The sequence below is a fragment of the Stegostoma tigrinum genome, chromosome 2, assembly GCF_030684315.1.
Source record: "Stegostoma tigrinum isolate sSteTig4 chromosome 2, sSteTig4.hap1, whole genome shotgun sequence".
Lineage (NCBI taxonomy): Eukaryota > Metazoa > Chordata > Chondrichthyes > Orectolobiformes > Stegostomatidae > Stegostoma > Stegostoma tigrinum.
In genome coordinates this window covers 147,159,926-147,187,574 of record NC_081355.1, presented here as the reverse complement: position 1 = coordinate 147,187,574, position 27,649 = coordinate 147,159,926, and the positions used below count along the sequence as shown (strand labels likewise).

Sequence of the window (27,649 nt, the reverse complement as noted above, 5' to 3'; positions counted from 1 at the left end):
TAGGAAGCACAGGTAAACCGTGTAACACGTTCCTCGGTACAAAAGGTTCTGTTTGGTCTTTTCGACTGGATTCTTTTTGCAGTTGGCTGACTTTTTGACAATTGCGGGTATTCTGCAACCGTGACAAACCCTGTGAGCATTCGTAGGGATAACCGGTGAATCTCCCCATGCGGCCGCTGAGTCATCAGCCGTCTGTGTGTTTGCTAACTTTAAACAAACGAGGATGTTCTTATCAAGCTGCTGCCCAAAGTTAGCCTGCATTTGGCAGCAGATGGTTCGGGGGAAAGTGTACCTGACTCAAATAATCAACAGGCGGAACCACCCGGCAGTGAAATACCAGCAGAGTAGCAGCAGAGAAGACAACTCGCTTCTGATGGATATAAGTGAACTGGAAGAGCAGTATGACTCCATACGACAGAAGCAGAAAGAACAGACACACGTTGTTTTTAGAACAGGTAAGTGTTGAATTCAGAGACGTACTTGGTTAATGTACCGGATATTTCTAATGATTCTTTCCAAGCTGAAATCTGGCAGGGCGCGCAGTTACGTCCACATTTTAACGTGATGTCTATTTGCTTCATTTGGGGTGAGACCGGACCACGGCACGGTAAGAGTCCAATCGGTCCACTCCCTAACAACCTGTTTAAATGTACTTCTGAAAGTTATTTTGAAACTTCACTCGAGTTTCGGGCAGTGGATTGCAGATTACAACAATACGCCATGTACAAACAAAAAAGATCACAGTGGTTTTGGTGGGCCCCGTTGTGTGAGAAAATACAATACACCGTGTCAAAACAATCTTGACTACACTTCGAGCTTTGTCCTCTGGCTACTGACATTACGACCAGTAGAAACGCTAAAATCATTCAGTCGTTCTGCCAACTGAACTAACCGACCTAATCCAGTATCATGGGTTTAATCCCGCACTAGTTGAGGTTATTGCGGAGGATTCTCCTGCTCCCCGTCTGAGGCTTGGTGACCCTCAGGTTAAAGCATCAATAATCGTCTCTGACTGCCTTGTGGTCTGGTTGGGGTACGGCGACTTTACCTTTTAAAGGGAAGATCATAGAGAGAGGTGCTCTCTAAAGATGAGGGCGGTACAGCCGGCAGTCTTACACAAAGGACAAAATATTTAGAAACTGTGTTCAGAGTAAATAGATTGAAACTGATCCCACTCTGAAGGGAGAGAACATAGTTAAAATAATTGACAGAAGGAGCCAAAAAGCAGCTTTACAAAGGCTTTATCAGGCAGCGTGGGGTTAGGATCTGGAATGTGCTGACTCCCGAGTTTGGCTCATTTTAGGCATTCAAAGGGAATTAGACTTTTTTTCCCCCCAGATACAATGTTCAGGATTGCAGCAGAGCAGCATTACATGCCTACTTGGAGAGTCAGTGCAGATACAGTGAGCTGAATGGCCTTTTATGCTATGATATGTGATTCTGAAACAATCAAGGAGATATACCATTACCAATCTGAGCAGTTGCTCTATCACTAAAGCAAAATTCTAGGAAGTTGGAAAATTGGAAATAGTACTTTGTTAAATTAACCATGATCTTACCGATTGGCAGAGCAAGCTCAAGTGTGGTAAATGGCCAACTCCAATTTTTTTGATCATACAATCAGTCAGTTGAAATTCATGACTGCACCCAGAAATGGCTTACATACATGAGGGGAAAAAAACAAGCTATATGTAATAATTTTGACTTTGGCTTTTAAGAAAGTTGGGTTTGGGAAAGAAGTGAATGTCAACTATGCAGTTTGTTTTTTTTCCCCCCCAGACTAGTGTGAAGGGGTGGTCTTAGCTTGAGTGATGCCTGACTGTCTGTCTACTTTAGTTCCATCCTAAAAGTATGCATTTGAAGATTCAAAACATTTCAGATTTTCGGTTATCTCCTTTGCCCCTGAAATACACTAGTTTCCTTCCAGGACTTAGTCCAGGTAGAAATAAAGTGTTTTCAATTTATGAGAAACAAACAAAAGGAAAAACCTGGTTGTAAGCTCAGCCAACGTCCACAAAGACACCTTTCTAAGAAAGTCAATGGTCAACTGTTAGAATTTGGAATGCCAATGGAGTTTTCTAGGAATATGGAGTCCAACTGACCATCCTGATTGAAATGCACTGGCTCCTGATGGATCAGAAATAAATTTCTTTTAAATTTTTGGGCCCCTTTTTTCTCAGGCAAGATGTATTGGAGGCAGTCAAGAGAAGGTGCACCAGGCAAAACAAAAAGTATGCAGGGGGGTGAGTAATGAGGGGATGTTGAGTAGGTTGACCCTGAACTCATTGGAATTAATAAGGTTAAAAAATACAAGATTCATAGGGGACTTTACAAGGTGGTTGTGGAGATCAGATGGCATAATCTCTAAATAAGGAGTCACACATTTAAAACAGATGAGGATGAATTTCTTTTGAGTTTAGTGCATCGGTGGAATTCGTCACTGCAGAGGGTTGTGGAGGCTGCATCATTAAGTATGTTCAAGGCTGAGCGATATTTTCTTTGAATTCAATGAGGAAATAAAGGGTTATGGTGGTGAGGGGGGTGAAAACGAAAAAAAGCAGGTAAGTGGAGTTGAGGATTCAGATCAGCCATGATCTCATTGAATGGTGGAGCAGACTAAATGGCCAACTTCTGCTCATGCATGTTATGGTTAGTGATGTTTTCACATCAGGCATTGTTGGGTTCAGAATTTTAGTTTGAACATTGACCTTACGGTAAGGTTTAAGATTCTGATCTTGTAAATAAGATGTCATCATAATTATTATTTATGATTAAAAAGGGGAAATTAAATTGGCAAGAGCAAGTAATTTCTGACAAAATGTTAGGTTAAATTGAAAGAAAGTGTGGGAAAGGGCAAACTCCCACAGGTGACATTGACCTATTTGAAGTAAATAAAATTTGTGAACAATCAAGGTACAATGGCTAAAAGTGGTGCTGCTAGGGCAAAATATTCATAACAAAGGAACACAGATTTATTGTAGGGAGTAGGCTGTTTAGAGAATTTCTCTTCACCTGCATAATGTTAGGGATCTGGAGCTCACTGACAGGTGGTAGAGAGAGGAGTCTTCAAAATATTTAAAACACACTTGAATATGCATTGAGAGATAGTAAGAACTGCTGATGCTGGATTTCTGAAGCAGGGTCCCAACCTGAAATATCAACTTTCCTGCTCCTCTAATGCTGCCTGGCCTGCTGTGCTCCTCCAGCTCCATACTTATCTCCGAATATGCATTGGAGTGTTATAACCAACAAGGCTACATTCCAGTGACTGGGAAGTGAGATTAGGCTGAATGGTTACTTGTCAGCCAGTGTATACAAAATGGGCCAAATGGTTTATTTGTGCCATGCCTTTCCAGATTAGCTGGAATTGTCAAGCCTTGAAGACATTTAGTGAAGAGCGATTTTTTTTTTTTCCTCTAGAAATAAGTTTCCAGGAGAATTGTGGCCCAGCATAAACCCAGTGGCATTCCACTAGTTACAGACTGCTATCCTTAAGATGTCCTACTTATCCTTACACTGTCCTCTCCACATGCTAATATACTACCTCCAACAACATAGCCTCTTGTATTCAAGTCATATGTGCAGTGCCATCTTGACAATCACCATTTTACACAGCTTGGGAAATTTTGTATCATAGCTGCAGGCACATCTACTACAAATGTAACTGTAACTGGGATAATTTCATTTTACTTTTCGCATAACAATTGGCAGGAAGCATTCAGGTCATTGGAAAACACCTTGTATTGACATAACAGCTGGCCTTCTGAGTTTTCAGTTGTACAAGTACAAGGATGAATTTGATTGCAAATGCTGGAGAATCCGAGATAACAAGTTATAGAGTTGGATGAACACAGCAGGCCAAGGAGCAGGAAAGCTGATGTCTTGGGCTTGGACCCTTTGTCGGAAATGGGGGAGGGGAAGAAGGTTCTGAAATAAATAGGGAGAGAGCAGGAAGCAGATCAAAGTGCAGCGGGAGAGAGATCCCCAAGGTCTGTCCAGAGGGAGGAGGATAACTTCTTCAGGTTAGACATCCTTAGATGTTCATCCAGCTCTACACCTTGTTATCTCAGATTCTCCATCATCTGCAGTTCCTATTATCTCTGAAAACCCTCTTCCCCTCCCTCATTTCTGATGAAGGGTCTAGACTCAAAACATCAGCTTTCCTGCTTCCAAGATGCTGCTTGGCCTGCTGTGTTCATCCACCACTACACCTTGTTATCTCGGATTCTCCAGCATCTGCAGTTCCTGTTATCTCTGATAGGATTTTAACCCTACTGGTGAAGCCTCTAAGGATGCCTAACTTGAAGAAGTTACCCTCCTCCCTCTGGACAAACCTCAGGGGGAAATCTCTCTCCCACTGCACTTTGACCAGCCTCTCTCCCCCCCCCCCCCCCCACCCCTTTATTTCAGAACCCTCTTCCAGTCCCCAATTTCTGATGAAGGGTCTAGGCCCAAAACACCAGCTTTCCTGCTCCTAAGATGCTGCTTGGCCTGCTGTGTTCATCCAGCTCCACACGTGTTATCTTGAATTTGATTGTGTTGGTGCAGCAACTAGGATAACCTTTACAATGGGAACTCAAAAATTGGAAAGCAGACTTTAAGATGGCTTTCACTCAAAAACGTTAGCACTAGACAGAAAGCTTACTTATACTTTTCCAAAAAAAACTTTTGAAATATTGGACTTAATACCATACAAAGTCAATATACTTGACTAACTTAACTAACAAAGCAAACATGGGAAGGATGTTTTCTTTTGTGGTCAATGTTTAAACATTAGGCATTATCCTTTCAGGACAAAAGAAAAAAATTTTTCATAGTGTTGACAGACTTGGAACATTCTGCTTCACGTGGTAGAGGTGGGGTTGTTGAATATTTTTAAGGCAGATTCTTGTTATGCAAAAGTATTGGGGGTCAGTGGAATGTGGAATTTGATACAGAAACAGATTTAACCATTACCTCATTGAATGGCACAGCAGGCTTGAGGGACTGAATGGTCTACTTCAGCTTTTATTTCACATGTTCAGATCCTCCACAGCCAAAAAAGTGTAGGAACTGCTGTAATGTAGAAAGCTCCCAGCATTGCTGGTAAGTTCATTCACCTTAATTAAAAAAAACACTTGTTCTTATTTAATGTAAACGTCCCATTTTAAACTGTTCAACATTCCAAGAAATATAAATGGTGTGATTATTTTTTTAAGTGGCATCTCTACAGTAAGAACAACAATTGAATCTAATCAAGATAATAAAATGTGAGTCTGGATGAACACAGCAGGCCCAGCAGCATCTTAGGAGCACAAAAGCTGACGTTTCAGGCCTAGACCCTTCATCAGAGAGGGGGATGGGGTGAGGGTTCTGGAATAAATAGGGAGAGAGGGGGAGGCGGACCGAAGATGGAGAGAAAAGAAGATAGGTGGAGAGGAGAGTATAGGTGGGGAGGTAGGGAGGGGATAGGTCAGTCCAGGGAAGACAGACAGGTCAAGGAGGTGGGATGAGGTTAGTAGGTAGGAGATGGAGGTGCGGCTTGGGGTGGGAGGAAGGGATGGGTGAGAGGAAGAACAGGTTAGGGAGTGGAACAGTCCCTCTTCCGCACCTACACAGGCCCCAAACCCCACCTCTTCCTCCGTTACATTGATGACTGTATCGGCGCCGCCTCTTGCTCCCCAGAGGAGCTCGAACAGTTCATCCACTTCACCAACACCTTCCACCCCAACCTTCAGTTCACCTGGGCCATCTCCAGCACATCCCTCACCTTCCTGGATCTCTCAGTCTCCATCTCAGGCAACCAGCTTGTAACTGATGTCCATTTCAAGCCCACCGACTCCCACAGCTACCTAAAATACACCTCCTCCCACCCACCCGCCTGCAAAAATTCCATCCCCTATTCCCAATTCCTCCGCCTCCGCCGCATCTGCTCCCAGGATGAGGCATTCCACTCCCACACATCCCAGATGTCCAAGTTCTTCAAGGACCGCAACTTTCCCCCCACAGTGGTCGAGAACGCCCTTGACCGCATCTCCCGCAACACATCCGTCACACCCCACCCCCGCCACAACCGCCCAAAGAGGATCCCCCTCGTTCTCACACGCCACCCCACCAACCTCCGGATACAACGCATCATCCTCCGACACTTCCGCCATCTACAATCCGACCCCACCACCCAAGACATTTTTCCATCCCCACCCCGTCTGCTTTCCGGAGAGACCACTTGACTCCCTTGTTCGTGACTTCCTTGTTCGCTCCACGCTGCCCTCCAACCCCACCACACCACCCTCCAACCCCACCACACCCAGCACCTTCCGCTGCAACTGCAGGAAATGCTACACTTGCCCCCACACCTCCTACCTCACCCCTATCCCAGGCCCCAAGATGACTTTCCACATTAAGCAGAGGTTCACCTGCACATCTGCCAATGTGGTATACTGCATCCACTGTACCCGGTGTGGCTTCCTCTCCATTGGGGAAACCAAGCGGAAGCTTGGGGACCGCTTTGCAGAACACCTCCACTCGGTTCGCAATAAACAACTGCACCTCCCAGTCGCAAACCATTTCCACTCCCCCTCCCAATCTTTAGATGACATGTCCATCATGGGCCTCCTGCAGTGCCACAATGATGCCACCTGAAGGTTGCAGGAACAGCAACTCATTTTCCGCTTGGGAACCCTGCAGCCCAATGGTATCAATGTGGACTTCACCAGCCTCAAAATCTCCCTTTCCCCCATCGCATCCCAAAACCAGCCCAGTTCGTCCCCTCCCCCAACTGCACCACACAACCAGCCCAGCTCTTCCCCTCCACCCACTGCATCCCATAACCAGTCCAACCTGTCTCTGCCTCCCTAACCTGTTCTTCCTCTCACCTATCCCTTCCTCCCACCCCAAGCCGCACCTCCATCTCCTACCTACTAACCTCATCCCACCTCCTTGACCTGTCCGTCTTCCCTGGACTGACCTATCCCCTCCCTACCTCCCCACCTATACTCTCCTCTCCACCTATCTTCTTTTCTCTCCATCTTCGGTCCACCTCCCCCTCTCTCCCTATTTATTCCAGTTCCCTCTCCCATCCCCCTCTCTGATGAAGGGTCTAGGTCCGAAACGTCAGCTTTTGTGCTCCTGAGATGCTGCTGGGCCTGCTGTGTTCATCCAGCCTCACATTTTATTATCTTTGATTCTCCAGCAACTGCAGTTCCCATTATCACTGATACAATTGAATCTAATCATTTTGTTTTTGTGACTCGTGAGGATTCAACGAGAATGGAAAAGATCTCTGGATTTACAACCTGTACTAGATATATCTTAAACAAGTCACAAGTTTAACTTGAAGGGTGTGGTTGTTCTGCAACTTCAGCATGGCTGTTCAATGTTTTGCATAGCTGTTCAGCTCTCGTTGGATCCAACTTTGTTTTCTCAGCTGTGGGTTAGTGTATATAGATGCATGTGCATTCTGCTCTCAACCATTAAAATGAACATGTTTGAAAGTTCCCAAATTGTCCCACTGAGAATTTTATGAAGCATACTTAATTGCTTTGGAATTATGCAGTGGAAAACATAGTGCAAAATATCCTAGAAGAAGCAGCCTTACATGGTGTGTAACATCATACAATGACAACATTCACGAATATAGATACAATGTAATAATATTTCAAAGCTCTTCACAAGCATTGTGAATTGAAATTAAGCACCGAGCCATTTAAGGCATTATTAGGGAATACTTAACAGGCTTGGTCAAGGGGGTAGACTTAAATGCTAGAGCAATAGCTTCAGTATGGATGGAGTCAAACCTTGACTTTGAATCCCCCTATGAAAATAAAATTGAATGGTAGGGCTGGGAGGGGTTAGTGGGAACGCTGTGTTCGTCACCTGCCAAACTCTACTACTATTTTAGCTGCAGTAAGAATCTGACAGCTCACTGGTATTCAAGTGGTATTTTTACCATGCCAAATAGCAAGGCAATTGGCAGCCTTGTTGAGGACTGGCAGGTAAAGCAGGGATGGAATTTCCTGTTTGGGCAGTGTTCCCATTATTAGGACTTCTACTCCTGGTATTCAGTTCTCTTGCTAGCCTTCCCATTTTCACAGTTGCAGCCTCCCCCACCCCTTCTCATTGAGCCTGCGAGAATGACTTCAGAGAAACAATCCCACTCACCTCACTTTTGTATCCTTTTTCTAGTCACATACCCCCAGAGGCTGGCTGATGTTCCCTCTCAATGGTGTTCTGGAATTGGGATCTTTTGGGTGCTTGACTGATACCTTTCAAAGCACTTTCTTGCAGTTGGCAGCACCAGACTGAATTTGAGCCATTAGCAATCAACTGGTTAGGCAGAGGTAAAATGGCCATTGCCTGCACTTAGGCCAGAATTGACTGTTCAACCAGAGGCAGAAAATTAAAGTTATTACCGGGATCAGTAGCTTTTAAGTGAATGTATCACGAGAACTAGGACCTTGAGCAATAGTGGCTTACTCCAAGGGAGGACTGATGTTTGCATTGCGGTCCATTTTCCTGTACATGTTCTGCTCTTTTGATTTTAGTACTTTTAGTGCAGTCAAATCATGAGTATAGTAGCTATGCCAAGTAAATGGAATTTGACACTTGTAAACAGGAACATTTAATAGCTTGCAGAAAAAGCTCATAAAAAAATCAAACCAAAAACATTTTGGACATGATGAACAGATTGGTATGTATTGTACTGGAGGAACTAACAAGTTGTCCCTTTCCTTTGAATATGGTGCACAGTTCTGGCCTTTATAAAACAAAGGTGTTGAAGTACAACAGAATAAGCAAACGATTTGCAAAAATGATACTAACTGAGAAAAGATTCTCTTCAGTAAATGCTGAACAAACTGCGAGGTTTCGCACTTTGGAAAAAACAGGCATGGACTATTTTCTAAATGGTGAGCAAATTCAGAGGTAAAGCAGAAGTAAAAAGGGATTTGGGAGTGTTGATCCAGGATTCTCTAAAAGTTAACTTGCAGGTAGAGTCTGTGATTAAGAGGGCAAATGTAATGTTGTCATTTATCTCAAGAGGGTTGGAATATAAAACCAGTGATGTGCTTCTGAGACTTTATAAAGCTCTAGTTAGGCCCCATTTAGAATACTGTGTCCAATTTGGGGCCCCACGCCTCAGGAAGGATATACTGGCACTACAGCATGTCCAGTGGAGATTCACATGGATGATCCCCGGAATGGTAGGTTTAACGTATGATGAACGGCTAAGGATCCTGGGATTGTATTCATTAGAGTTTAGAAGGTTGAGGGGAGATCTAATAGAAACTTACGAGATAATGTATGGCTTAGAAAGGGTGGACTCTGGGAAGTTGTTTCCATTAGGCGGGGAGACTAGGACCCATGGGCACAGCCTTAGAGTTAGATGGGATAAATTTAAAACGGACATGAGAAGACATTTCTTCAGCCAGAGTGGTGGGCCTGTGGAATTCATTGCCACGGAGTGCAGTGGAGGCTGGGATGTTAAATGCCTTCAAAGCAGAGATCGATAAATTCTTGATCTCACAAGGAATCAAGGGCTACAGGGAGAGTGCAGGGAAGTGGAGTTGAAACGCCCATCAGCCATGATTTAAATGGCGGAGTGGACTCGATGGGCCGAATGGCCTTATTTCCAATCCTCTGTTTTATGGTCTAAACTGAGGTCTTTACTGTAGAAAGGAAAGGCAGTATAATCAAGGACACGGAGGGGTTTGTAGGGATGTTAGCAGCCCCACACCTATTAAATGACATCATTGTGTGACACATTTTCTGAAGTGTTAGTGAGTGGTCCAGCATACACCCAATGGATAATCCAGTACATGACCATTAACATCATCTATGTGGCTTGCCACATATAAAGCAGGATGACCTCAAATCAATTTAAAAGTGATAATACCACACTGACTAATCTGTTCATCAAACTAAACTGTCTTAAAGAGAGCTCCTGTAAGTGATGGGGCAGTGCAGGAGAGTCGTGGATTGTGAACACAAAACACAAGAAATAGGAGATAGCATGGCTTCCTGAGCTGCATCATTTGTTACAGCCATGGTTGGGCAAGCAGCCTTGCCTCCCTTTTCCCTAGCCACTTCCCATATATTTCGTTTTCCTGAGGGTAAGTCTGGGGGCAGGGAGTCACATTTTACATTCTAAATGAATAGTTGTCAGGTTTCCTTTGTGCTCCTGGTTCCTTGGTGGTGTTGTCTTGATAACCAGTAGTCAACCCCTCCTGCGCAGGGAAACAGCTCCTCATCTCCAATGGTTTTGATTTGAGGGCACAGCATCTGTTTCCAGCTGCACCTTTCTTGGTGCTCAGGTGGAGTCCAAACAACCTTGCTTGCTGTTTAGATGCCCAGATGATACCAGGAGGGTGATACCCCTGAACCGGTCTCATTTTTATGCTGACTTCTCTGACTTGTGATCAGGTACTGCACTTTTACTTTAAAAGGGGACAGCCCCTTCCACTCCGATCAATATTTTAATCGTTCCTATGGAAGACTTTCTGCCCTCTGATGGGGAGGTGACAGCGTAGTGATATTATCATTGGACTGCTAAAATCAAGACCCAGGTAACATTCTGGGGACCTGGGTTTGAATCCCACCTCAGCAGTTGGTGGAATTTGAATTCAGTAAGTATCTAGAATTAAGAGTTTAATGATTACCATGAATCCATTGTCAATAGTTAGAAAAACCCATCTGGTTCACTAATGTCCTTTAGGGAAAGAAACTGTCTTCCATACTTGGTCTGGCCTACAAGTGACTCCCAATGCACAGCCATGTGGTTGACTTTTAACTGCCCTCCGAACAACTAGGGGGTGGGCTATAAATGCTGGCCTAGCTAGCGACACCATCATCCCATGGATGAATTTTTAGAAAAAAACTCATTCTGATTTGGCACAAGCTTGTTTTCAGCTAATCCGAGGCAGCAGCTCCTAAACACTGGCCAGCCGCAATAAAATTGTAAACCTCCATAAAGCCACGCTTTTGAAAAGAAATCCCTAAACCTTAATTTACCTCAATAAAATTACTTACTGGTTTTCAGTTTGACACTCCCTTCTGTATTCACCAAGATTTCTTATGTGCAATGTTGCCATCATTTTTCAGCTGCCTGCCTCCATTTTAAACCATGAAAATCCAGTGCTTAATCTCCAATCTTCTCATCTTTATTAATGCTTATTGAGCTGTTACACTCCTTTGCTTTTGTGCCTGTTGATGACCACTTTCTCACCTGTTTTGCTAGACCACATTTTGATCAATGAATTGAAATTAGTTTAACTTTACAGGCCTGAAATGTTGAGGAAATAAATAGGCACTATTCAGCCACCACACCCCAGCCACTAATGGATTTATTCCACATCCTTGTTGTTTCTGGCAACTGGCTTCATGTTAATCAATTTTAACTTTGTAATAATCATAATATGAAATAACTAGATGATCTGCTCAACAGCCAAACTGGCCAACAGACAAAAAAATGAATCTGAGCATTACAAGATTCTTGCAGTCAACAAATTTCATGTTACAAGTGCAGGCAAATGATGATACTATTTGACTTTTTTAAAATTCATTCACAATGGAGGTGTCACTAGCCAGGCAGCATTTATTGCCCATCCCAAATTGCCCAGAAGTCAGTTAAGAGTCAACCACATTACTGTGGGTTTGGAGTCACATGTATGCCAGACCAGGTAAGGATGGCAGTTTCCTTCCCTAAAGGACATTAGTGAACCAGATGGTTTTCTTCCCCCAACAGTCAATAATGGATTCCGGGTTACTTCCATGGTCGTTTATTGAATTCAGATTCCACCATCTGCCATGGCAGGATTTGAACCTGCGTCCTCAGAATGTTATCTAGGTCTCTGGATTAACAGCCCACTGATAATACCACGAGGCCATCACCTCCCCACACGAGATGCACAAGTGTCAGAATCAAGCTCTGAAAGGCATTGATTTAAGACGGTCATTCCACTATAGCAGTATGGTCCGATCCTGTTTTCTGGCAAATAATTTTTTTTTCATACATCAGTGGGACATAGTTTTGCTTTTCCAATAAGAATTATCCTGAGGCTTCTGAGTTTGGTTGCCAGTGAGAGCAAGTAATGCTCTTCTTTGTGTTACAAGGAAGTTTATTGAAACTCTAGAACCCTTAGAGTGAGGGGGTATTTTAATCCCATGATTAAGGTCTAACCAACTAAATCACCAAGTTCACAAAGTGTGAAGCTGGATGAACATAGCAGGCCAAGCAGCATCTCAGGAGCGCAAAAGCTGACGTTTCGGGCCGAGACCCTTCATCAGAGAGGGGGATGGGGACAGTGTTCTGGAATAAATAGGGGGAGAGAGGGAGGCGGACCAAAGATGAAGAGAAAAGACGATAGGTGGAGAGGAGAGGATAGGTGGGGAATTAGGGAGGGGATAGGTCAGTCCAGGAAAGAGGGACAGGTCAAGGAGGCAGGATGAGGTTAGTAGGTAGGAAATGGAGGTGCAGCTTGAGGTGGGAGGAAGGGATAGGTGAGAGGAAGAACATGTTAGGGAGGCGGGGACAAGCTGGGCTGGTTTTGGGATGCAGTGGGGGAAGGGGAGATTTTGAAGCTTGTGAAGTCCACATTGATACCATTGGGCTGCAGGGTTCCCAAGCGGAATATGAGTTGCTGTTTCTGCAACCTTCGGGCAGCCCAGCTTGTCCCCACCTCCCTAACCTGTTCTTCCTCTCACCTATCCCTTCCTCCCACCTCAAGCCGCACCTTCATTTCCTACCTACTAACCACATCCCGCCTCCCTGACCTGTCCGCCTTCCCTGGACTGACCTGTCCCCTCCCTACCTCCCCACCTATACTCTCCTCTCCACCTATCTTCTTTTCTCTCCATCTTCGGTCCACCTCCCCCTCTCTCCCTATTTATTCCAGAACCCTCTCCGATGAAAGCTCTAGGCCCGAAACGTCAGCTTTTGTGCTCCTGAGATGTTGCTTGGCCTGCTGTGTTCATCCAGCTTCACACTTTGTTATCTTGGATTCTCCAGCATCTGCAGTTCCCATTATCTCTAAATCACCAAGTTCTTCAGTTTCTGCATTCTTAGAGAAATACAAGTCCCACCTGCTCCAGAATAACAGAATTTTATGCTACAAAGGAGGCCCATTGTATCTATACTGGCTCCCACAAAATCTAGCTAGTTGGATCCATTTTCCATCCCTTATCCATAGTCATTTAAATTCATCACTTTCAAATATATACCCAGTTCTGTTTTGAAACCTCTATGGAATCTGCCTCCACCACTCTCCCAAGCAGCACCATTCAAAATCCTAAAAACTGAGTAAAGAAGTCTTTTTTTTCTCTCACCTTCTCCTAGCTCTTTTGCTGACAGACTTGAAACTGTGACCCCTAGTTACTGACATACCAAGCAATGGAAACAAAACACCTTCCTACACCCTGTCAAAATTATTCATTATTTTGATCACCTCAATAAGATCACCTGTAATCTTCTCTGCTCCAAGGAGAATAAGCCCAAAATCTCTAACCTTTCTTTGTATCTAAAATCACTCATTCCTGGTATCATTCTTGTAAACCTTCTTTGCATAATCTCCAGGGCCTTACCATCCTACCTTTTAAATAAGGTGCCTAGAACTGAACATACTACTCCAAATGTGGGGTCTGACCAATGATTTGTAGAGGTGTAGCATCACTTCCTTGTTTTTATATATATTTATAAAGTCAAGGATCCTATAAGCCTTCTTAAGAATGGCTTCAACTTACCTGGCCACCTTCAGAGAATTATGCACTAGATTCCTTTGCTCTAGTACTCCTATCAAAGTTGTATCATTAGAGCCTATATTGTATCTCCATGCTGCTTCTACCAAAAATGCATTACCTTCACCTTTCTTTGTATTGAAATTCATCTGCCATTTGGTCAACTTGTCAACATCCGTCTGAAATCACACAGTGTGATCCTCACAATGCACTATTCTTCCCAGCTTGGTGTTGTCTGAAAATTTAGAGATTTTGCCCTCAACACCGATCTCCAAATCATTTATATAAATCAGAAAAAGTAAGGGTCCTTACACCCATCCCTGAGTAACACCACTTTCAATCAGTCTGAGGAATGCCCATCTATACCTACCCTCTGACTGCTATCTAATCAATGCTGCCAAAGACCTATCGATCCCAAACATTTCTAATTTGCTAACCACCTGCCATGTGCCATTAAATTATTTTTCTCTAACATATTTGAATAAATTGATTTTAAAAATATCAACAAAATTTCTTAAGTAATTATCTACCGTTATCTTGCAATTTAATCTGTAGTCAGGAATGGTGAGACCACTAAGCAAGGGCTCATGGTTATTCATTAACACATTCTTTACAGTAATGTAAAACACACAAACAAAATGTTTCAAATGTTCTTGTAATTGCAGGTAAAAGTAAACAAGAAAGTGGAGAGTTCTTCAAGCTCCAAGTCAAAACAGTTTCAGTCAACTGCACAGTAAGAAAACCAAAGGCATTTGAAGAACACCTTCCTGTTAACAGTGTCATGCTTGACTTTCCAAACAAAAATTACATCCAGGATGTTGAAACTCCTTGGCGCACACATCTAGATATTCACCGTGTGCTGCAAGCACAGAAAACAGGTCAAAAGAGTCAACTGCAGGAATACAAGGAAGCAGATGAGCAAAATCAACAGCTAGCCTCAATGAGCAAAAAAGGCCTACTTAATAAAAGTAGAATTGAGTCATGTAATTATAACAGAACCAATGGTGAAGTAACAGCACACATCACCTGCAAGTCTATTGAATTAAAGGCAACCCATTCTTTCACAAACCACAATCATTGCATTCCTAAGATCAATAAAAGATTTTCATTTCCAAATGAGAGATCAAGTATATGGTCAAGCAAAAGTGGGCTTCTCACTAAAATAGCACCAGTTGCCATAAAAGGGGATTATTACCCATTCCCTCAAATGAAGTCTCCAAGGAAGTCTGACACTGCCAAGAACCTTGGCTTATACGCCAAACAGTAAGACAGCTTCACCAAAACAGTAAGTGCTAAGCCCTAAAAAGTGACTTATTCCTCGGAAATGCAATTGCAAATGAAAATAATAGCTACTCCATTTTGGGACGTCAGCTTTCTGTTTCTTTAGAAGCCTGTTAAGAGAATTTCCTTTCTAAAAATAAATTAGCTCCTTAAGAGAGTCTGCAAAAGAAATTAATGATACTCAGTGAAATGACATGATTGAAGTGGTACAAAACAAGTTTACCCTGGTTGATCATACATCTTAAGAATGAGATGTGCATTGATTGAATACGAATCATTTCATTTATTCCATAAGTAATTGGGGTCACTAATTTTAAAGAGTTGTTAAAACCATATGTGTAAATTATAATGTTGTAAACTTATTAACTGTGTTTAGTGAAAAATCAACTGTATAGTACTTCTTTGCACTCTCTCTTGCTTTTGTCAGGATCCAGTTTTCAGGGGGGAAAAAAGTTAAGCTTCTTCATTTTTCTTCCTAGATATAAAATATCATGCTATTGTACACACCACCCAATAATCTTCTGAAAATCCAGTGAAACATATTGATCATGACAAGGCAGTTCAAATGATATTTGCAGCTGAGATTAAAACCAGAGACTGACATCTGAAAGCATAATACACATACACAAAACTCTATTATATCAACAGTCTTAGCTTGATTGAAGTAAATGGACTAAAGTCCCACTTAAAATTGTGAAGTAAGGAGTTCTGTACAAAAGTATTAAGCAGATCTGTAATGCCTCTTGCATGAGTTGTATAACTGAAGTCCTATCTGTTTACTCGGAGAGCTATCAAAGATCAGTTCTTCCAGTTTCCTGATCAAGACATATCTCATAATAATCACCACCATTAAAACAAAAAGGATGATGTTTGAGGGAACTTGCTGTCTATAAAACTGACTGTCACATTTTCTTTAAATCAGTTCAAAAGTTAGTTAGTTCATTGATTGTAAAGAACTTAAGATTCTAATTAGACCTCAAATATGCCTCATAGCCATTGAGGGTAGAACCATAATACCACAGATATAGAAGCAGAATCGAGCCATTCGGTCCTTTGAGTTTCCCTCTCCATTCCATCATAGTTGATATGCCTTTCAACCCCTTTCTCCTGCCTTCGCCCTGTAACCCTTGATCCCTTTACAAATCAAAAACCTACCTATCTGTCTTAAATGCTGTCCATTAAATTGGCCTCCACAGATTCATCACCTCTGGTTTAAGAAATTTTTTCTGTTCTCAGTTCCAAAGGATCATCCCTTCCCTCTGAGGCTATGCCCTTGGGTCCTCGTCTCTCTTGCTTGTGGAAACAACCTCTCCATGTCTACTCTATCCAGGCCTCTCCATATTCTGTAAATTTCAATGAGATTCCCCCCCTCATCTTCCTAGATTCCTTTGAGTACAGATCCAGAGTCCTCAACTACTCCTCACATAAAAAGTCCTTTATCCTCATAGATCATTCTTCTTTATCTCCTCTGTACTCCTCCAACACATCCTTCCTTAGAAACAGGCCCCAAAACTGCTCAATACTCCAAAGGCAATCTAACCATAGCTTTATACAGCTTCAGTAGTACATCTCTGCTCTTGTATTCTGGCCGTCTCAAAATGAATGTAAACATTGGTATTTGCTTTCCTAACTGTCAAATGACCTCAAAAGGATCCTGAACTAGGATTTCCAAGTTCCTTTGTGCTTCAGGTTTCTGAGGCCTTTCCCCATTTAGAAAATAGTCCATGCCTCTATTCTTCCTATTGAAGTGCATAACCTCATAATTTCCCACATTGTTTTCGTCTGCTTCTTCTTTGTGCAGTCTTTTAGCCTGTCCAAGTCCATCTGCAGCATCCCCACGTCCTTAACACTACCTGTCCCTACATCTGACTTTGTATCATCTGCAAACTGAGCAACAATACCCTCAGTTCCTACATCCAGATTGTTAATGGACAACATGAACAGTTGTGGTCCCAACATTGACAACTGCAGAACTCCACTAGTCAGCAGCTGCCAATCTGAAAATGACAGCTTTATCCCCACTCTCTGCCTTCTGCAAGTTAGCCAATCCTGTCTCCACACCAGTACCTTGCGCCACTTGTTAGAATACATGCTAGCAAGCTTCCTTCAATTAATTTAGAGGGGGAAAATGGAAGGATGGTTACAACAGGTTAGGAAGAGGTAACGTGAGTGGAAACAGGCTTGCGTACAGTAGTAATACCAACATGGATTAGTCAAATAGAATAATCTGCTTCTGATTGTGTAATTTATCTGCAAAGATTATTACCCTTCACAACCTTGTTTCAGCCCAATTTGTTAATTCCAGGCATCTGTTACTGTTCAGACTCCAGCTTCTGCAATTGTACTTTTTCTTCCTCTACCCATTCCAACGAGAATAGCAAAGCCTACAATCATCACCTTGTGGCACAGTGGTTGTGTCTCTACCACTGCTTCCGAAGGTCCAGGTTCAAATCCCAACTCTCCCAGATGTGTTATATCATGACAAGTTGATCAAAAATATTTACAATCATCACACTTCCCATTTTCTGAAATAATTTTCTCACTTCATCAAAAGAAAAGGCTGCTCAAAATTTATAACTTCAGGTCATCCCTTTAATTTTCACTCAATTCTTGATTAGAACACTTTAATTGGATAGTGACGAAGGATGCTGTAGGTTGCAGAGAGACATAGATAAGCTGCAGAGCTGGGCTGAGAGGTGGCAAATGGAATTTAATGCAGACAAGTGTGAGGTGATGCACTTTGGTAGGAATAACCAGAGGGCAAAGTACTGGGCTAATGGTAAGATTCTTAGTAGTGTAGATGAGCAGAGAGATCGCGGTGTCCATGTACACAGATCCTTGAAAGTTGCCACCCAGGTTGACAGGGCTGTTAAGAAGGCATACAGTATTTTAGCTTTTATTAACAGAGGGATCTAGTTCCGTAACCAAGAGGTTATGCTGCAGCTGTACAAAACTCTGGTGCGGCTGCACTTGGAGTATTGCGTACAGTTCTGGTCACCGCATTATAAGAAGGATGTGGAAGCTTTGGAAAGGGTGCAGAGGAGATTTACTAGGATGTTGCCTGGTATGGAGGGAAGGTCTTACGAGGGGCTGAGGGACTTGAGGCTGTTTTCATTAGAGAGAAGAAGGTTGGGAGGTGACTTAATTGAAACATATAAAATAATCAGTGGGTTAGATAGGGTGGATAGGGAGAGCCTTTTTCCTAGGATGGTGACAGCGAGTACGAGGGGGCATAGCTTTAAATTGAGGGGTGAAAGATATAGGACAGATGTCTGAAGTAGTTTCTTTTCTCAGAGAGTAGTAAGGGAATGGAATGCTTTGCCTGCAATGGTAGTAGATTCGCCAACTTTAGGTACATTTAAGTCGTCATTGGATAAGCATATGGACATACATGGAATAGCGTAGGTTAGATGGGCTTCAGATTGGTATGACAGGTCGCCACAACATCGAGGGCCGAAGGGCCTGTACTGTGCTGTAATGTTCTATGTTAATTATGTAAAAAACATTTTTTATATCAAAGGTTCTACAGAAGGTGTGTATTTGTATTCAAACATGCTGCACAGATTTTGTTAACAAACTCAGTTAATGTATCAGTGATAAATATTACAAAGTTTCTGTTTCAATTCTTTCTAAAAGCTTTTATACATCATACTATCTAGTTTATTTTTAATATTGCATTATTCATATTCCTACACTTTACACTTGCTGTAAAATATAAGTTTTGAAATAAAAAGATTCCTTTCACAGGTAATCTGACTCAAATACAGGCTGAAAAGGACAAGTTTTGTTGAAGATGTTCATTTAGCATTTATCAGGATAATTTGCTGGAATACCAATGAAAAGCGCAAATAAAATTTAGACTGTCTGAGAAGACAGTGCTGTGGTAGCAATTGATTGACTGGTAGAGGCATCGCTATGGAGAATTCACCAGTTATATAGTGACTAACAGTTAATTGTCAAAATTTGTTTAAACTATAAATGAGATAGATTGTTTCTGTCTCTGATTGGTCAGGATACTTCCCTGCAATGTTATTTTCCCATTATGTTGCATTCTTGCAAATTGTCCTGATGAGTGAAAGACAAAAAGGTTCAACGAAACTTCTTTTTTCATCAATGTTTAGGTTCTGCACCAACAAATAACAGTCAAATCAATATTATTTGTCCACTGAAGTGAATTGCCTTGTATGCTATATTACGCAATTGAATCAAGTTCTAATTGGAAAGAAAATGATGACAACAGTAAATCAATAAATATGTAGTTCAACACTTCGCAATCTTCAGTTGAGTGATACTAATGATATCACACAACAGATGGATGTTGGACTCCATTGTATCACAGAATCCTTAGCTTCTCGTGGCCAAGGCTATGAAGAGAAATGTTAAAGAAAACTGCATTCTCTTCTACAGATAACAAAGTGTGGAGCTGGATGAACACAGCAGGCCAAGCAGCATCTCAGGAGCACCCTCAGCTTCCGGGACCTCTCTGTCTCCATCTCAGGCAACCAGCTAGAAACTGATGTCCACTTCAAGCCCACCGACTCCCATAGCTACCTAGAATACACATCCTCCCACCCACCCCCCTGCAAAAATTCCATCCCCTATTCCCAATTCCTTCGCCTCTGCCACATCTGCTCCCAGGATGAGGCATTCCACTCCCGCACATTGCAGATGTCTGCGTTCTTCAAGGACCGCAACTTCCCCCCTGCAGTGATCGAGAACGCCCTTGACCGTGTCTCCCGCATTTCCAGGAACACATCCCTCACACCTCGCCCCCGCAATAACCGCCCTTAGAGAATCCCCCTTGTCCTCACATACCACCCCACCAACCTCCGGATACAACACATCATCCTCCGTCACTTCCGCCATCGACAATCTGACCTTACCACCCAAGACATTTTTCCATCCCCAACCTTGTCTGCCTTCCAGAGAGACCACTCTCTCTGTGACTCCCTTGTCCGCTCCACACTCCCCTCCAACCCCACCGCACCCGGCACCTTCCCCTGCAACTGCAGGAAGTGCTACCCATGCCCCCACACCTCCTCCCTCACCCCCATCCCAGACCCCAAGATGACTTTCCATATTAAGCAGATGTTCACCTGCACATCTGCCAATGTAGTATACTGTATCCCCTGTACCCGGTGCAGCTTCCTCTACATTGGGGAAGCCAAGTGGAGGCTTGGGGACCGCTTTGCAGAACACCTCCGCTCGGTTCGCAATAAACAACTGCACCTCCCAGTCGCGAACCATTCTAACTCCCCCTCCCATTTCTCAGATGACATGTCCATCATGGGCCTCCTGCAGTGCCACAATGATGCCACCCGAAGGTTGCAGGAACAGCAACTCATATTCCGCTTGGGAACCCTGCAGCCCAATGGTATCAATGTGGACTTCACAAGCTTCAAAATCTCCCCCTCCCCCATTGCATCCCAAAACCAGCCCAGCTCGTCCCCTCCCCCCACTGCATCACAAAACCAGCGCAGCTCGTTCCCGCCTCCCTAACCTGTTCTACCTCTCACCTATGCCCTCCTCCCACCTCAAGCCGCATCTCCATTTCCCACCTACCAACCTCATCCCGCCTCCTTGACCTGTCCGTCCTCCCTGGACTGACATATACCCTCCCCACCTACACTCTCCTCTCCACTTATCTTCTCCTCTATCCATCTTCGGTCCGCCTCCCCCTCTCTCCCTGTATGTTTCAGAACCCTCTCCCCATCCCCCTCTCTGATGAGGGGTCTAGGCCTGAAACGTTTTAGCTTTTGTGCTCTTGATATGCTGCTTGGCCTGCTGTGTTCATCCAGCTCCACCCTTTGTTATCTTGGATTCTCCAGCATTTGTGGTTCCCATTATCTCTGCATTCTCTTCTATATTATGTTTAAATTTTGATATGTTTAAAAATGGACAATATTTCTGGACTCATAAATTAGCCACAGCCAATCACATAATCATGTTTTCTGAAGCTCCTGAACACCCTATATTGCATAAACATTCCAGCTAAAGCTGAAATAAAGGAACTGAAGATGGACCATCCGCTTCCAACCTTCGCTAGATGAAGAAAATCGTTTAAATCTGTTATGCAATGATGGACGCTAACACATTTATAATTGTCTTGTCACCTTGCAATAGAAACTCAAAAGGGGGATGTAAAGGTTTGTTAATGACCTTCCAATTAGCCCACTGAAATAGACTATTGGCACCTGAAATGCCAATCCTTATCACATGACTGAAACTGGGACCGGCTGCAGCGGACTAAATATACAATTCTAGGATTCAAAGTCAGTTGCTGTTTGAACTCTACAGAGTAATCAGATCTCCACGCTGAGCTGACAGCCTATCTCAGACCTTCCATCTTTGTCTCTAAGTTGCTAACTTGAATGGACCAACACTTTGCCTGCAAGAAAGAAAACGATTTGGCCCAGATCACCAAGGAACCTATTACTGGACTCTGACCTCCAAGAAGTTATAACTCATGTGATCTGATTTTCAAAACTTCTGGATTTACTAAAACTATTTCAACTCCTGTCCTAATCTAAAACAACTGCAGATATGAAAATCTGAAACAAAAACAGAAATCGCTGAAGAAACTCAGCAGATCTGGCAGCATCTGTGGAGAGAAAGCAGTTAACATTTCAAGTCCAGTGATCCTTCTTCAGAAGTCCTATCTATCTTCCTTAATTTCAAGAGAAACTTGCATCAATGCAATAGTGAAGTACTTCCTTCATGTTTTGAATGTTTTATTAATAAATTCTAGCTTGGATTTGATCTTAGATTTTCTGACATGGGCTTATTTTAAAAATTGGAATCCAAAAATCTGCATCAATCAGTCTGGAGCCTTGTATACCTATATCACATTGTCCCCTCCCCACCATGACTAAAGTGCTGTTTAGGGCAATCTGTCAGTGATAAAGCAGTTGCCTTGCAGCCACATTAGGGTCTTGAAGGTGTTAATTACCTAATGTCAAGATCTACATCCCTAAAGGGAAGTGCCAGTCATGAGCTGTGGCCACTGCTGAGACTACAGGCACTCCAAACTAAAGGAAGTTACGGAGCTAGGCTTCAAGTCATTGCTACCAGCTGGGCTTTGCACAGAACCTCCAGCAAGTTGTCAAGGCATGTGGGAAACCAGGTTTAGAAGGTAGAAAGGAGAGTTACAAAGACAGCATGACTTGCAGGAGAATGTCTCCAAAGTGTGCACACAACTTTTTTGTCCGACACCAGCTGGCCAAGCAAAAGCTGTTAGGCTACCTGCTCAACCTGTAGTAGATAAAATGTTGGTGCGAGCAGGGCAATGCACCTAGATGGTCACTTAAGTGCCTCAAAATGCCCAAGAATTAACAGGCCACCTGTCAACTCCACTGTGTTCCCCCAGTAGATTGGGAGACAGATCAGGGGCGAGTGGGGCATTTCCCTTTCAGACATGTGACAGACCATAAAATCCAGCACCAGGGCAGGAATTATAATGCAAGTTATAGGAGTGAAATTAACATTTGCAATTCAACATAATTTGGGATTATCCAAAATGCTAAAGGGATAGATTCACACAGTAGTCTGCAATGAGGCTCAATGTTGATGGCCCAAGATGCACACAAGCAGACCAACAGTTAAAACCCAAGACAGACAAAAATAATGACAGTATTTACAATCCTGGATATTCTGAGAAAAGACCTACATTTACAGACAAGCATATTGGAAAAAGTACTGAAGGAGAAAACTAATATCCTTTTAGACAGGCAATGCTTGATCAGGGATAAACAGCAAGGCTTTGTCAGAGAGATATCATGCCTAACAAATTTGAGGTTGTAACCAAGTGTTTGATTGAGGGTAGGGCAATTGATGTAGATTATATGGAATTCAGCAACTCCTCATATGGGAAATTGATAAAACTCATGGTATCCAGAGTAACTTGTCAATGTGGATCCAAAATTAGCTGGGTGGGAGTGGTGGCAGAAACCAGTTTGTGTGCCAGGAGCCTGGTGTGCAATAGAATTTCACAGGGATCAGTGCCAGGTCCCATATTTGTGATTACATAAATGATGTAGAAAAGAATGTGGAAGGGATGATACGTAAATTTGCAGATGACACAAAGATTGACCAGGTGATTGCCAGTGAGGAGGAAGGAGTTAAGTTATAGGATTGGATTGGTCAGAAGGGCAGATCAATGGCAAATGGAATTTACCCCTGATAAATATGAGGTGATGCACTTTGGAAGAAGAAACAAGACAAAGGAATGGAGCTGGATAAACAGAGCAGGCCAAGCAGCATCTTAGGAGCAAGAAAACTGACGTTTCAGGCCTAGACCCTTCATCAGAAATACGTTTCTAATGAAGGGACTAGGCCCGAAACGTCAGCTTTCCTGCTCCTAAGATGCTGCTTGGCCTGCTGTGTTCATCCAGCTCCACACCTTGTTATCTCGGATTCTCCAGCATCTGCAGTTCCTATTATCTCGAAGACAAGGGAGCACTCATTGAATGGCAGGACACTAGGACATTCACAGGGATAGAGAAATAGTGGGGTGTTTGTCCACAGATCTCTGAAGGTGGCAGTATAGGGTAATAGGGTAGCCAAAATTTTTTTTTTCTTTATTCATTCAAGAGATGAGGGCGTCACTACTAGGCAGCATTTATTGCCCATCTGTAATTGCCCAGAGGGCAGCTAAGAGTCAACCACATTACTCTGGGTCTGGAGGCACATGTAGGCCATACCAGGTAAAGATGGCAGTTTTCGTTCCCTAAAGGAAATTAGTGAACCGGATGTTTTTTTTCAACAATCCACAGTGGATTCATGGTCAGTATTAAATTCTTAATTCCAGATATTTTATTGAATTCAAATTCCACCAACTACCATGTGGGATTTGAACCCAGTCCCCAGAACATGACCTGGGTCTTTGGATTAACAGTCCAGTGATAATACCACTAGGCTATCACCTCCCCATGGGTGGCATAAATTCACCAGAATGTTACCCGGGATGGAGCATTTCAGCTGTGAAATGAGGCTAGATAAGCTCAGGTTGTTTTCTTTCGAGCAGAGAAGGTTGAAGGGAACCTGCTAGAGATGTGTAAGATTATGAGGGGCATGGACAAGGCGGATAGAAAGCACCTATTTCCTATGGTTGATGGGTCAATGAAGAGCCATAATTCTAAAGTAAAAGGCAGGAGGTTGAGGGGGATTTAAGGAAAAACTTTTTTTACGCAGAAGGTGGTAGGGGTCTGAATGCATTGTCTGGGAGAGTAATTGAGATGAAAACCTGACAACTTTAAACAGTACTTTGATGAGCACTTGAGGTATCACAACATTCAAGACTATGGGCCGAGTGGTAGGTAGTACTACATTTTTAGCTATACAGACTTGATAGGTCAAAGGACCTCTTCTGTACTATATGATGCTACGAATCAATGGTAGGCTGGGTGAGACCACTGATTTTGATACAAATTAGAATGGAATAAGCTCAGGATAATTTCATAATTTTAGCATCACATCCCATTGAAGTGTGCGCCCAATTGTAAGAATGTGAGAAAATACTAGAAAACGTTCATTAACGTTCAGAATGGGCAAGTAACTAGCAAATTAATTTCAAAAGAAGTAAGTTTGGGGTGACACACTTCAGTAGGATGAATAAAGAGGCCATACCACTCAAATAATAAGTGTTAATATGGCGGAGGAGCAGAAGGATCTAGGGGCACAGACACACAAGTCACTAAAAGTATTAATGCATGTCAGTAATGCCACATAAAATCAATCTAAGCATTGGGGATCCTTTCTTTGAAATTCCATCCCACTGCAAGTTATTTTAAACTACATTTCCTCTTAGTTAGATCACATAGAGTTGTTTGTTATTTTTCTATTCACTTATGGTTTCTTCCATAGTTATCATTTGACTGTTATGCCTTGGTCTATCAATGATTGGCAGTCTGATGAATTAATCATGATGAGGTTTATTTTAACAGTTTTTTTCATCTCCTTTAGATATTAGCAGTACCACACTCCACAGGATATCTGTCAAGGAAAATGGATTTGACAATTGCCTCAGACATTCTGTGGGTCATGATAACACTGGACAATATGTCACCATCGCATTGTATGTGTGCAATGGTCATGGAACACAAACTGCAACCGCTGCATGGAAAAACAAAGAAAGTAATTCATAAGAAAACATTAAAAAAAGACCATTCAGCCCCTCCAGCCTGCTCTCTCATTCAATAAGATCATGGCTGATCTGTTTGTGCTTTGACTTTCACATTCCCATCTACTCATGATAAACCTTGCTTCCCCCGCCTAACAAGAATCTATCCACCTCTGTCTTAAAAATGTTTGATGTCTGCTAAATGTCTGAAGCAGAGTTCTAAACTCTCACGACCCTCAGAGAAAATGATTCCCCTCATAACAGTCTTGAAGACACAATCCCTCACTTGAAAATAGAGTTCTGGAATGGCCAACAAGAATAAAACATCCTTTTCAAGTCCGCTTTATCAAGACCATTCAGGATCTTATATACTTCAATCAAACCACTCCTCACTTCTATAAACTCCAGTGGATACAAGCCCAGCATGTCTAAACTATCGTCATAAGACAACTCACTAATTCCAGGAGGCAACATCAGGGAAAGTTGCCATTTTGGGTCGGGACCCTTCTTTTGCTTTCTGAAATGTCAACTTTCCTGCTCCTCTAATGCTGCCTGGCCTGCTGTGCTCCTCCAACTCCACACTGCGTTATCTCTGACTCCAGCATCAGCAGTTCTTACGACTTCTCACTAATTCTAGGGATCAATTTAGTAAATCTCCTCTGAAACGTCTCCAATTCATTTAGAGTCATAGAGATATGCAGCACAGAAAAAGAACCTTCAGTCCAACTCGTCCATGCCAACCAGGTATCCCATATAAAGCTAGTCACATTTGCCAGCATTTGGCCCATATCCCTCTAAACCGTTCATATTCATATACCCATTCAGATGCCTTTTAAATGTTGTAATTGTACCAGCCTCCACCACTTCATCTAGCAGTTCATAACATATACACACCACCCTCTGCATGTAAATGTTGCCCCTTAGGTCCCTTTTATATCTTTCCCCTCTTACCTTATACCTATGCCCTCTAGTTTTGGACTCCCCAAACCTGGGGAAAAGATCTTGCTTATTTACCCTATCCATGTACCTCATGATTTTGTGAACATCACTCCTTAAATAAGGAGACCAAAGCTGCTTACAGTATTCCAGGTGTGGTCTCACCACTGCCCTGTATAATTGAAATGTAACATTACTTTTATATTGTTTCTCTGTAATTAAAGATAGCAGTCCATTAACCTTCTTGATTGTACGCTGTATGTTTTATTAACGTTTTGTGAATCATACACTCAAACACAAAAATCCTTGTGCAGATCAGGTATATGCAAACATTCTCCACTTAAGTAATTCTCAGCTTTTTCACTTTTCCTATCTGCAATTTTCTCATGTCTTCTTGACAACATTGCTTTCCTCATCTAACTCCTTGGTGTAAATTGTACAAGGTAAACGCTCCAGCACAGATCCCTGTCGGGTTCCATTCATCATATCCTGCCAATCAGATAAAGAATTATTTATGCATACTTTCTGATTTCTACCGGTCACCCAATCTTCTATCTATACTAACAATATCTTCTACATAATGAGCCGTTATTCTCTGCAATTACCTTTAATAGGCCACCTAACGAATGCCTTCTGGAAATCCAAATATAATATGTCTATAGGCTCCACTTTATAGGTGGGTTGGCTATGGTATATGTGAGGTTATGGGGATAGGGTGGGATGTGGGATGCTCTTCAGAGACCCGAAGGGCTGAACGGCCTTTATCTGCACAGTAGAGATTTTATGAAATTATCCATAGCACATTTTACCCTTGAAAGAACTCTATTAAATTTCTCAATAATGATTTCCTTTTGACAAAATAATGCTGACTCTTCCCTAGTACTTTGAGTTTTAAGAGTTTAATGATAATGTCTTTAACAACCAATGTTAATACCTTTACACAACAACTATCTGGCAATCTGCCTTTCTCCCTACTTGAATACAGGGGTTATATTTGCTACTTTCCAGGCCAATGGAACTTACCCTGACTCCAGGCAATTTTGAAAAATTAACACCAAAGCATCCACTAACTCATTAGTGACTTTTTTAAGATACTAGGATGAGGTTTATCTGGACCCAGAGACCTTTTGGCCTGAGGTCCATCAATTTCCTTTGTAACACTTCCTGAAGAATAGCAAAGACATTAGCCACTTGCCAAGGTTCAACAAACAGCTCAACAAGAATCAATTGAATCAGCTTGAATCACAATATAACCTCTTCTGTCTTGTTTAGAGCTGTCCCATGAGTGTGAGTAAACTTCTCAGAACCAATCTCTGATATTTGCACATTACACATCCAGGATGCTGGAGAAGGTAAGAACTGCTGATACTGGAGTCCAAGATAACAGAGTGTGGAACTGGAGGAACACAGCAGGCCAGGCAACATCAGAGGAGCAGGAAAGCTGACGTTTTGGGTTGGGACCCCTCTTCAAAACAAAAAAAATCTTTTTTCTATTTGCTTCTTTTTGGGGCCTGGCCTCAAGATAATGTGGATTTTTTTTCTCAGTAATTTAAGTACAAGGAAATGATTCAGCTGTCTTTTCAATCATGTTATGTTTTACTTCATCAT

The 27,649-nt window shown here is 42.5% G+C and overlaps 1 protein-coding gene across 5 annotated transcripts; it reads left to right on the top strand.

The window, feature by feature from the left end:
- Positions 1–26,221, top strand: LOC125460527 (TBC1 domain family member 30-like). 5 transcript variants are annotated; one of them, XM_048548078.2, is made up of 3 exons: positions 1–455; positions 14,373–14,992; positions 24,949–26,221. In XM_048548078.2, exons 1-2 carry the CDS (start codon positions 224–226, stop codon positions 14,972–14,974), a joined length of 834 nt encoding a protein of 277 aa, XP_048404035.1. In that variant the 5' UTR covers positions 1–223; the 3' UTR covers positions 14,975–14,992; positions 24,949–26,221. The 5 variants fall into 5 exon arrangements, with proteins under 5 accessions (XP_048404035.1, XP_048404053.1, XP_048404045.1 ...); XM_048548096.2 differs by lacking the exon at positions 24,949–26,221 and adding an exon at positions 20,980–21,682; XM_048548088.2 differs by lacking the exon at positions 24,949–26,221 and adding an exon at positions 20,946–21,682.
- Positions 26,222–27,649: the final 1,428 nt, after the last annotated feature.